The sequence below is a fragment of the Arachis hypogaea genome, chromosome 6 (genome assembly GCF_003086295.3).
Source record: "Arachis hypogaea cultivar Tifrunner chromosome 6, arahy.Tifrunner.gnm2.J5K5, whole genome shotgun sequence".
In the NCBI taxonomy this organism is placed as follows: Eukaryota; Viridiplantae; Streptophyta; class Magnoliopsida; order Fabales; family Fabaceae; genus Arachis; species Arachis hypogaea.
The window spans coordinates 116,033,375-116,046,336 of record NC_092041.1 but is presented as its reverse complement, the minus strand read 5'-3'; the positions used below and the strand labels follow the sequence as shown (position 1 = coordinate 116,046,336).

Here is a 12,962-nt window from a genome sequence, read left to right as displayed (position 1 = left end):
TGGGCTATTATGATGAAAGACTTAAAAACATAATAGATGAGCTTCTTTGAACATTTGGATCCATTATCCTTTTTTTTTTTGGTAAAATAAGGGGCTTACAGCCCAGAGCTAAAGAACGGAAATAACATTTGGATCCTCTTCGGTGTGGGTCGGGTTGCCCGGTTCTCACCATGTCCAAAAAAAAAAACACAGGGTAGACTTACTATTTTTTTTTTTCGGTCTTGAACTTACTCCTTTACTGCAGCTGAGACCTTAGTTTAGATGATAATCCATGTGCCAATGAGCCTTGGCTCTAATGGCATTTCTTCCCCCTCCCCACCTCAAGGTCTAGGGTTCAAACCCTAGAGAATGCAATTAAAGAAAAATGTGATAAAATATGTAAGAAGTGTGTGGGTGTGTTGTGTACCTAGGATTGGGGATTGTCCAATCCATTGGAGTACCTATGATTGGGGGTTGTTTAATCTACCGACCAAAAAAAAAAAGATGATAATCTATGTGACTTTTAATATGTTGTATTCGAATTCAAATCTTAGTGAATGCACTAAGTATTGAATCAGCCATCAAAATTAATTATCAGTATAAAATATATGTTGAAATATAAATACGCATTAAAAATAAATTAAACTAAATATGTATTTATACACAAATACATTGATGACTAATTTTAGTGTACAAATGATATTTCTAATTTTTACAAATTAAGGTATAATTTATATCCACTATATTTATACATGCATTAAGAAAAGTAGTCAAATGAATCATTGACAACTAATGAGAAGAATTACTATAACTTTAAGCAGATTTGGTATCAATTATTGCATCAAAATTAAGGCATAGCCCCAAAGTTTTTTTTATGTGTTTTGTTATTCTTTGAATGTATTGAATTGTTTGAAATTCTATTTTTTCGGTGAAAATTGAACTCTTAGTAAATTTATTTTATATTTTTATAAACCTTAACAAGTGTTTTAATACCAAAACATACTAAAAATAAACCCTTTTTTATGTTCATCCAAAAAAGGAAACTCTTTATTTCTATAGAATTTTATGATCAAAGAAAAACCTTATGAAGTTATGAGAGTGAAACGTAGTATGTTATGCATTTAACATAATTGAAATGTTCGAAATCTTTAAAATGCTTGTTGATAACAAAATCTTTTTTATAAATCATCATCATCAAACCTCATTGTCTGCTAGCTACACTATACTATTAGTCTATTACTAATGACATAAATGTGGCCGGTTGATGATGTCATGTCTTTTTTTTAGGTCACAATGATGTTTTTTTTTAAATGACAAATAGATCTTTTATTTTTTGGGTTGTGAATATTTAAGTTTTCGAAAATTTAAAAATATATTTAAATTTTTTTTTTTGAAAATTGGACATATCGATTTCTCATATTTACTTAGGTCTGTCAGACAAAAAAAAATCAAACGTAATTTTTGTTGTACTGATTTAGTTGATGTGAATGCACAAATAAAAAATTTTTAAAAATAGAACAAATTAGATTTAAGAATCGATATATCCAAATTTTAAAAAAATTAAAAACTTAAATATATTTTTAAATTTTAAAAAATTTAAATATCACACCAAAAAATCAGATATCGATTTGTCTTTTTTTTTTTTTCCTGTCAAATAAAATGGCAATTGGGAAATGAACCAATAGTTATTATGGCCTTATGGGCACTTACCACTTAGTAGGCCTAGCTCCTCAAACCTCACCCAAGTGGATAATATTCTGAAACGCACTAACACTTATTATTTTTTAATCTAGTGGCATTTAATATTAATATCGGTTGGATTATCTATCTAAATCAAATTATTAAGAAGATAAAAATTAGTGAATGTTCGATTTTTTATAAGTTTTTGTTAGGGCTAGTAGTAAGTTTGAGTTAAACTGAGTCACAAGTTAAGCTAAAAAAATTGAATTTATTTCGTACCTCAATTTACTTACGATTTAGTGTATTTGTAAAATTTAAATTTGACTTAAAAAATTTACAAGTTAATTCGAATTTACAAAGTTGCTCAAACAACATAACATAATTTATAATTTTATACTAATATTTATATAATTGATATTTTCTATGAAAATTATATAAAATAAATATATGTAAATCAATCAATTGATTTTATAAAATTAGTTACTTATCTTAAACACATGTGGTTAAGTTAACTTAGTTTAAATATAATATATTATTTTTGGCATGTTTTATTTTCCAATTTAATAGCGAAATAGATATATATATATATATATATATATTTTAATATGAAAAATATATGCTTTCACTAAGGCTTTTGCATTAGGCTAGCTTTTTTAGAAATAGACCAACATAAAATATTATCTATTGTTGTGGGTAGGTTGAATATATGATTTTTTTAAATATGAAGATGGAAAATTTGAAGGTCAGATTTTATTATGGAATTTTATGAATATATAAATTGGAGATTTAAATTTATAATTTTAAAATGATAAAAAAAATTTAAACACAAATTTAACCTTTAAATTTTCGTATCCAAATTCAATTCTTAGATTTCTTTTAATTGTCTTTCACAATTTTATAATACATCTCTCATTCTCATAATACAACAAAATACCACTGTTCTCCAATATTAAAAATAAAAAGGCATCTTCATTAAAATTAGATGACGAACTCATTAGACTATCGCAAAATTAACATAAAAAATAATTTATATTAAATATTTTAAAGTTAATTTCCGATGAGAAAATAATTACTTTTTCAAATATGCCCGCTCGAAAGCTTATGCAAATAATCAGATAAGTGTACAAAAAATAAATAATTTTAGAAAGATATTGCACATTTCCAATTTAATAATATAGTAAATAATTTGAAGGTCGAGCATTGAAGTATAAAATTTATAATTATATAAAGGTTGGAAATTAAAGCAAAGCAGAGGAGACAGCATATGCCACCTTTTTCCATTCCACTGATAAAACTTGCTTACCCTTCAACTTGCGTGTGAATTTTAATGCAACACAACATCACCGATCAAAAAACACTTTTTCTTCCTTCTAATTATTACTATATATAATAACATATAGTATCAGATACTCTCGAATTAAATGTCAATCATATATATATATGATTTTCCTACACCCTTCAAAAAGATATTATTTAAAAAAATATTAAAAATATAATCATTTATGTTGTCTCCATTCTTCTCCTATCATGACAATTAGAAAAACCAAAAACTAAAATATCATGAATTTGATTTTATAGAATAAAAAAAAACTACAATTTTAAACGTGTTTTAATTACCAAGTTTAAACTTTGAACTGAAGTCCACCTTCAATATGAAAGACTACAAAAAATAAATAAATAAAGCGGACCACATGTTTTCATTTATTTTATAAGTTGACGTGAATGTGATTGTTTTAAATATTTTGGATTATTACAGTTAATATGTTATTATTTGTTTTTGTTGGTGCGCGGAAACTGATGACAATAATGTGTGAGAATAATTAATAATTACTAGAAGCTACTAGCTGAGATTTCGATAAAAGAATTGATAATAAATTTTTTAATGTCTTCATTCATATCTTGCTTAGGGGTTGGCTATGGGGCCTTAAACTAAACAACCAGCAACACGATATAGTTAAGCAATGACTTAATCCTTTTTCACTAGGGGTGTAAGTTATCGAACCAGACCAAAATTTACTACAAAATTAAATCGAAATTTACAATAACTGAATAGAAAACCGAAAAAACCGATTTTTTTCGTTTTTTCGAATTAAACCGATCGGTTCGGTTCGGTTCGGTAAAAACCGAACCAAACCAAACCGAACCGAAATATTAGTTCTGAAATGCAAACTTTTTACACATTTGCCCTTTAACTTAATATGCAAACCTCTAACCTCCCAATCCCTACTCAACACAGCCACAAGTCACAACCCCACAACACAATGCATCAGTAAACTGATGTCCATCTTTCTCTCCTCTATGGCTGATTGCCTGATGAGAGAATGAGAGCTTGAGAGAGCCAGAGAGCCAGAAAGCTGAGAGTGCCGTCGTCGAGTCACCGTGAAGGACGTCGTCGATCTCTATCACCGGCGTTGCAGAGAGCTGTCTTCACGCCATCGTCTCGCCGTTGTCGATCTCTGTCTGAGCCGTTCTTCCCCGTCGCCGAACAGCAGTCCTCGTCGCCGTCCAGCAGTCTCCGTCGCCGAGCAGTCCCTCTTTGTTGGCGAGAAAATTCTTGGTCCGAGCCTTCTCCTGCAACTCACAATGTCGTCTTCTGAGATTGGTTACTCGATTTTTTCACAATTTGTTGCAAGTTATTACTTATTAGATGTTCTTGTTGCAAGTTATTTACTTTACACACTTACTCAGTCTTGGTGGCTTGACCTGTTATTGAAGATGATTGTAGTTTATTAATAAGGTATAGGACTAGAAAAAGCCAAAAAGAAAAGTAGGAAAGTATTTCAAAAGTGCACATTTAATTAAAAACGGAGAAAGTAGCTTGTGAGTGATTGAAATCCCATGAAATACTGAAATCTTGCTTTAGAATATGATTGAGATGGGTTAAGGTTAGCATCTTTGTGGGGTCTGATTTGTGGGTTTTGAGTAACGTCACAATTGATAATTAATTGATTGCTGATGAGTGAGTTTACCACATTAGCTGTCTTTGTTTGAGTTGGAGGTTAACTAGTATTTTACTGGGTACAATCTATAGTATATTGCAAATACCATATTTTACTTGTAATTCTCAAGGTAAATGTTGGTAGTTTGCAGGTTCCTAGCAAGCTTACTAAATGTTTATGTTGAAGATGTATAGTGAATAGTAACAAGGATGCAAATAACAACATCCTACTGTCTTTGCATTGATCTTGGCAGTTAACACCAGTTTTATGTAATAATTCTTGAATGTTCCTTTATACCATCCGAATATACTAGTTAGGAAGCATAGCTTGCTTGTCAAATTTAATTGTTTGTAACTATGTCTAACTCAAGTAGCACGGGCTTAGGTGGAATTTATATAGATTTAGGAATTTCACACAATGCCAGAGCCAATATAGCAAATGAGCCAAGATAATATAATATAATATGACCAAATCAGTACTCAAAAGATTCAAACGCTGACATTTTAATACTTCACTATTGTTATTGACAAAATGGTCCTTAAAAGATTTTAAAATTTGACAAGCGTACCCATGAGTTCGCCGGAGCACATCTCCGGCAAGCACAGTGCTGACATGGCCACTACATTTTTTATGACATGGCAAAAACTCTCCCCCACCCTAATTTTTCCTTTCTTCCTTTCCAACGCTACTCTTTTTCCTTCCCCCTCCCCAACGCACTCCCCCCTTCCCCTTCCTAACTGCACTCTCCCCCTCCCCAACCCTAATCCTTCCCTCCCCCTCCCTAACCCTAATCCCCATACCCAACGCACTTCCCCCCTCCTCAATCCAAAATTCCCCTTTGTGAACCCTAATCTCCTTCCCTTGCCCCTTTGAATTCTAATCCCCTTCCCAACATAGTGTCTCACACTCTCAACTCACTCTTCCCCAAATCAACCTTCTTAGTCTTATAGAACCAGTGTTATCGACACCGCACTGTCGCAATCTCATCGTCGGGTCTTCTGCATCCGTTAGTGTCGTCTGTCTCCTTCGTAGCATTGCGTTGTCTGTGCGCCTTCACCACTGTCGCCTTCACTGCTTGTATCTGCTTGCTGTTAGCCCCAGTCGCTGCCATGCCTCCTCTGTCTGGGTTCCATTTTGGCTCCATCGTGTCGTGCCCCCTCTGTGTCTGGTGTTCTTCTTCTATTCTTGCTTTGGTGGTGTCTGTATTAAGTTTTATTTTATTTTATTTTATTTTATTTTATTTTAATTATTGTATATGAATTTGTTTGTTTTCTCTGAGTTTTATTGTTATTAATCTTTTTGAATGATAATTTAACCTAAAAATTTGGGACAATTCATGATTTGGGACAACTCTGTTGATGTTGAGGTTGTTGTTGCTGTGAATGGTGGTGTTGAGGGAGGGAGAGGGGAGTGTGCGTTGGGGAAGGGGGAGTGGTGGAGATTATTGTTGCTGTTGATATTAAGGCTATTGTTATTGCGAGTGGTGGGGTTGAGGGAGGAAGAAGTAGTGTGTGTTGGAGAGGGAGACTGATGGAAGTTGTTGTTGCTCTTGATGTTAAAGTTGTTGTTGCTGTGAATGGTGGTGTTGAGGGAAGAAGGGGAAGTATACGTTGGGGAGGGGGTTGTGATGCGGCGAGGACTGCGATGGGGGAGAAGTGTGCGTTGGGGATGGGGGCTGCGACAGGGAGGGAGAGGGAAGGGGAGGGAGTGTGCGTTGGGAGGGAACTTTGGGAGTGGTTTGCCAAGTCACCAAAACACGGTGGCCACATCAGCATTGTGCTTACCGGAAATTTGCTCCGGCGAGCTCGGGGACACGCTTGTCAAATTTTAAAATCTTTTAAGGACCACTTTGTCAATAACAATAGTGAGGTACCAAAATGTCAGCGTTTGAATTTTTCGGGTACTGATTTTATATATATATATATATATGCTTATGGTTGATTTTATATGTCTGCATATATATGGCTGCATATAATTAATATGTTTCACAAGTTTAAATGCTAAATTTGTTGCTGAAAACAATACTTTTGATACTGTTGATGAGTTAAAATGCTAATTTTTTATTGTTATGTTTATATAAAATGCTATTGAGGAGCTTATTGAAGAGTTTGAGAAACTTGAATTAGGTATGAAAAAAAATTATTGTTCCTTTCATGGTTTATGTTTATAATTTATAATCTATATTGATTTTTTTGTTTTATTTTTGTAGAAATTGCACCAACCGAAAAAGATAATGATGAGTCTGGTGTGGATTCAGATTAAGTATGGTGGCTGTTTGGTTTTTATTTGTTTTAAAGTGACTGTTTCGGTTTAAAGTGTGTTTATTTTTGTTGTTTTGCTAGACATTTTTAGTTGTCTTTGTTTTATGTTTAATTAAGTTGAATTTGTATTGAATTTGGATGTGATATACTTTTATTATTCTAGTTTATTGAAGGTTTTAAACTTCATTTTATGATAATTTAAATTTTTATTAGGTGAAAAAAAAACTAAAAAACCGACCGAACCAAACCGCTGTTGATTCGGTTTAATTTAGTTGTTCAAACAACAGCCAACTGAATGGTTGGCATCATTGTAGAACTAATAAAATCGGTTCGGTTGGTTATATTTAAAAAAAAATGATACTTAATTATAAAATATAATTATCAAAATATATTTTATTAGTTAATCTGTACTTTTGATTTAGACTTGTGTAAAAAGGTAAAAAAAAAATATAAAAAAAATAATAATAACACCAACAATAAAAATTTACAGAATTATGAAAACAAAAAACAAAACGAATTACACTTTTCTTGTGAAAATAAAATAAAATAAAATTTAAAAAATAGCTCAAATGAAGAAATTTTTTATTTTCTTTTTTTACTAAAAAAATCAAAATTTCAATAATTGTATTTTAAGTTTTTTTTCTTATAAAAGCTTAATAAATTAATAAGAGAAAATAATATTAATGGTTATATTTCTAACTCTTTTTCTCAAATAAGAGCATCTTTTGAATTTGTTTGATTTTTGTATAAGCCTTTTTTTTTTCTTTTATTTATCTTATGTTATTTTTTTTATTTTTGAAATTTATTAAAGATCGAATTCTTGACTTTTCGAACACAAAGTTTGATACTATATCATTAGGGGTGGCAAGCGGGGAAGCCCGCCCCGCCCCGCCTAGTGAGGCGGTCCCAGAATCCTAGCCCGCCCTGCCTAACGACGGGCTGGCGGGCCGGCGGGCTAAGCCCGCCAAATATCTTTTTTTTTTTTTTACTTTTAACTATTAAATCTCTCATATTTTCTACTTTTAACTATTATAATTTTTAAAAGTATAAACAAATTATAATTTTTATATTCACAAACATTAAAGTCTTTGTAATTATAAATATCTAATAAATATAATTATAAACCAAGTTTATCCAAAACATAATTATAAATATGGTTCCCAAAGCAAAATAAACATAATCCAAAACAAAATTATAAATATTGTCTCTAAAACAAAATAAATATAATCCAAAATACTCAATTTTCATCTTCATTCTCTTGTAAGTTGGGTTGTGGGAAGTTGGGTTTTGACAAAAAAATTGTAAAAATATCCCTTGCTAAAAAAATACTAAATCCGGCGATGAAGCCCGCCCCGCCCCGCCAAAGCCCGCCAAAGACCGCGGTTTAAGCGGTGCGGGTTAGGCGGGCTTTTACTATTTGGCGGTCCCAATTTTCTAGTCCAGCCCGCCTTTTTTGGCGGGTTATGCGGGCCGGCCCGGCGAGTTTAGGCCCGTTTGCCACCCCTATATATCATGAAACCGCTTGTCCTAAAAATTTAATGTTATATCACTAATAGAGATATTATAATACTAATTTCTCCTAAAAAAACTGATTTTAATCTTTTCGGTTATATAACTGATTTTAATCTTTAAGTTATAAACTCATAATCATACTGCTTTTCCAAACACATAAAAAACTTGGTTCCCATTATAGCTTTGGAAGTAATAAAGTGATGACAGTAATGAATGGTCTATTAGGGCAAAAATTGGCTATGCTATGATGATTTTCATGTACAAAAAGCATGGAGAACTTTGATTTGAAAATAAAAACGTGTAAATTACCATTTATAGTTGCTCTCTCAAGCACTCCAAAATAATTAATAGTTTCTACTTTCTACTTTCCTTCACGACCCGGGACCCAACCCTTTTTCACAATGACCATGAGAAGAAAGTTATAATTTATATTTTAGACTCGTGGTTTTTTTTTTTTTTTTTAAGTTGGGAATGAGATTTGAATTCGCGATTTTTAGGTGAGTATGGAGAGAATATGTCATTTGAGCTATAGTTCATTGGTAGACTCGTGGTTAAATAATACATTAAATTTTCAGAAAATCATTATTAGTTTCTAATGTTATATATTAACATTACTTAAAAAAATGTAATTAAGAATAGTGGTAATGTAGTAGCTAGCCCACTAGCAGTTGAGCAAGTTGCTGTCACTAGATATAGTAGATTCTAAATCCAACAAGTAGAAAACTATATTACATGTGATCTGCCTTCGATCTTGTTTTTGTTCCTTCTTTTCCACTAAAATCATATATTATAATTATACCTACCTTGCTAAATCCCAAACCATAGCCTCATGGTGCCTCTTTTATCATCTGTATTTCAATTTGTAGTAAGCATCTCGTGAATATAAGTTTGTATATATATATCATTAGTTTAAAAGCAATATTTTATAGTATTTTGACTTTTAGATATTAAAGTATCTTTTTTAAACTAAAATAAAAAATTCCTTATTTTACTTAATTATTTTATGCATTAATATTTGAAACTTAATAGAAATGGAAAAATATATTATTATTCAAAAATAGTTATCACAAATTTTGTGAGCAAGAGTAATATATTAAACACATGTATCCAAAGAGGAAAATGTATTACTTTTTTTAATATTGACTCTTGTATGAATGACTACATCATTTTATTTTATTCAACTAACTTTCATTTTTCTAGGTTCAATACTTTTATACTAATTATGTGATTATTATTTACCATATACTTTAATTTTATGTCATGTGATTATTAATTATATTATATTTAATATTTCCATTCCTACCTTCTTATTTCAAATAAGTGTTTAATTTCTAAAACTTTATACTTCCACAAAATATGTGTCCGCCACTTAACAAATTAATACAAAACATAACCCTTTTTTTTTTATCTAAAATACATAAATTAATAAAATAATAAAAGAAAATAACTATTATTATAAAATTAATTTTGCAATTTGTTTTTTGTTTTTTATGACTCTAGCTAGCCCTTCTAATTGAATAGATGAAGTATCTATTTTATAGTCTTAATTATATGTTGACTTTTTTTGACACGTTAATTATATTGACTTGACTTCATCATCAAAATATCATTATTGTTAGAGAAAATGATAAATAGGTCCCTGATTTTTTGTTCTTCGGACATTTTCGTTTCTGACCATTGAAAAATACTTTTAAGTCTCTGACCTTCACAAAATTTGGACAGATCAGTCCCTGACGGGGGCATTTGGATGGAGGGACTGATCCGTTCAAGTTTTGTGAAGGTCAGGGACTTAAAAATATTTTTCAATGGTTAAGAACGAAAATGTTCGCAGAACAAAAAATTAGGGACTTATTTGTCCTTTTCTCTTATTGTTATTATAAATATATCCATCACACCTAATTAATGTACCGGAAATAATTAAACCTCCCGGCCCATGCATGTACATTCTTGAAAAACCTCATAAAACTAATTAAGGCATGTATTTGCTGAGTGCTGACCATTCAATCTGTATGATAAACCTTGTTATTAATTATTTCTATAATTTTAGAATACTCTGAATTCTAGAACTAGGAAGATTCATCAAACCTTGATCAATTTCCAAATTGCAAGAAGAATACATGGATTGGTTTTTATAAGAGTCGGCGGTGGCCACTAATAAAAGATGTTGAAATTGAAAATTGAAAACTCAAATTCATTCATAGTTGGTTTGCTTTGTTTGATTTATACCAAATTAAAGTGTGCCGGCTGCTATGTATACTGTTGACCATTCTCTAATAATAATTTTGGACCGCGTTCACTTCTTCTCACTTATTAATAGAAATTGATAAATCAAAGAATTTGAGAATAAGAACCTTTCTTCTTTTGTACAGTACTATATAGTTTAGTGGATTTTGACTTTGAACTTGGACCTAGTCTTTCTTATAGACTCCACTTCATCTTTCAATTCTATCTTTGCTTATACTTCTCTCACTATCATGCATCCTCTCACTATTCACTCCCTTCAAATATACTTTTTTTATTTATTAATTGGCTAGTGGACTCTTTCTGTTAAGTAATTACGTCACACGCATATATATAATTATATTAACATATAATTAAATATTTTGAAAACAAATGAACCTGATATAAGAAAAATAATGATATTTGTTGAAAAAAGAAGTTTAACAGCAATCCCAATATAAATACAATGAAACCAAACTCAGAAATGACGTACCATTTGACCAAACTGAGTGTCATTCTTGGCTACCAAGAAACTCCCCTCATAACTAAGAAACGTGCTTCCACTTCACTCCACCTGTATCCTTACTGTTAATAATTTTCCTCCTCAATATAAATAAATATTTTATTACTTTAAATAATAAAATATAATATTAAAATTAGGAAGCTAGCAATAGTTGTTTTTAATGTTTAATATTATTAAAAAAATTTCAAGTGTAAACCAATTATTTTAATCGTTAATTTTAATTAATATATATTATATATATTTTTAATAATTTAAATTAACCGTTAAAACAACTAAAATACCGGTGTCCCAATGCACTTGAAACTCTTTCAATATTATTAAGCTTTACTTTCTCACCACTTGTCAAGCAACTTCCCGTCCATTCTGAAATGCTGGGCCTCCTTTATAAACCCCCACTCCACACTCTCACTCCCTCCATTACTTCACAACTTGAACAACATTTCACCAAAACTACATACAACACATACAAACACTTTTTTTTTACATATTTTTTTCCTTTAATTCGTATCGGAATCTTATTGTTATCAGATGGCTCTGGAAGCTCTGAATTCGCCTACGGCGAACTCTTTCGAAAACAGCCACAACCACGGCCACAGCCAGTTTGAATCTTGGACTAAAAGAAAGCGCTCAAGGCGAGGATCTTCTCAACCTCGCTTTGACCACCACAATCCGCCGTGCACGGAGGAAGAGTATCTCGCTCTATGCCTCATCATGCTTGCTCGCGGACACGCTGGACCTGGAACCGACGCCGTTCTTCCTCCGCCGCAACTTACCGCCGGAGATTCTTCAACCGCCGTAAAACTCAGCTACAAATGCTCCGTCTGCAACAAGGCTTTTCCGTCTTACCAAGCTCTCGGCGGACACAAGGCGAGTCACCGGAAAAACACTGCCGCCGCCGGCGGAGGAGATGATAACTCTACGTCTTCAGCAGCCACCACTAGCTCCGCCACAGCTGGCGTCGCCGTGTCCGGCGGCGGTTCGGGAAAGGCGCACGAGTGCTCAATTTGTCACAAGACTTTCCCGACGGGACAGGCGTTAGGCGGACACAAGAGGTGCCACTACGACGGCGGCGCGGCGGGGAGTGCAGGCGGTGTTACGACGGAGGAAGGTGTGGGATCTACTCACACCGCCTTTAGCCACCGCGACTTCGACCTTAACGTTCCGGCGTACGGTGAATTCTCGAGGGACGAAGAAGTAGAGAGCCCTCACCCTGTGATGAAGAAGAAGCCACGTGTTTTCATGGTGCAGAAGATCGAAATCCCTCAAATCCGTTAGAAAATTTGGTGAATTAGATTGCAAAACTTGTTTAATTTCAAGTTTAGATTTGATTTAATTTGGATTTTATTAGATTAGGGATGAAGAAAACACTGAGATAGATCCAGATTCATATATGAGTTATATTTTTTTTAAAAGATTTTTATTATTTGGAGAATTTTTAGATTGATTTGTTTCTGTAAATACTGTACTTTTGGGTTCTCTTTTCAGAACCAACTCTTATGATTTGGAATTGTACTTTTTGACGGTGGCATGAAAAATTCAATTTATTTATTTATTTTCTTTGTGAAAATGAATTCAGTTTTGATTTTGACCTATCCAATCCATGCATGGAATGATTGATCTGATCTATAGAGTGGGGTACTATGGTAAAAAGCTCCTTCAAATTTGTTAGCTTATTCTTCCTGTTAGATTCGATTTTGGAAATTTTTTTCTCAAAATAAAATAAAGCTACCATAGTTTTATGGTCATGGTAAGAAAATCATCATACAATGAAACTCTTAAAACGTCTAGTTAGTTATAAGTTCCATTCTTGATTGTAACTCTTAGAACGAAAATTTATTTTCCAAGAAA

General features: G+C 32.2%; 1 protein-coding gene across 1 annotated transcript; it reads left to right on the top strand.

The window, feature by feature from the left end:
* The first annotated feature begins 11,083 nt into the window (after window positions 1-11,083).
* LOC112756061 (zinc finger protein ZAT10) lies at window positions 11,084-12,681 on the top strand. Its single transcript, XM_025804479.3, has one exon. It carries the CDS (start codon window positions 11,643-11,645, stop codon window positions 12,387-12,389), a length of 747 nt encoding a protein of 248 aa, XP_025660264.1. The 5' UTR covers window positions 11,084-11,642; the 3' UTR covers window positions 12,390-12,681.
* The last annotated feature ends 281 nt before the right edge of the window (window positions 12,682-12,962 follow it).

Excerpts from the sequence above, each read along its gene's own strand:
- LOC112756061 (XM_025804479.3), top strand. The coding sequence starts at position 11,643 with ATGGCTCTGGAAGCTCTGAATTCGCCTACGGCGAACTCTTTCGAAAAC.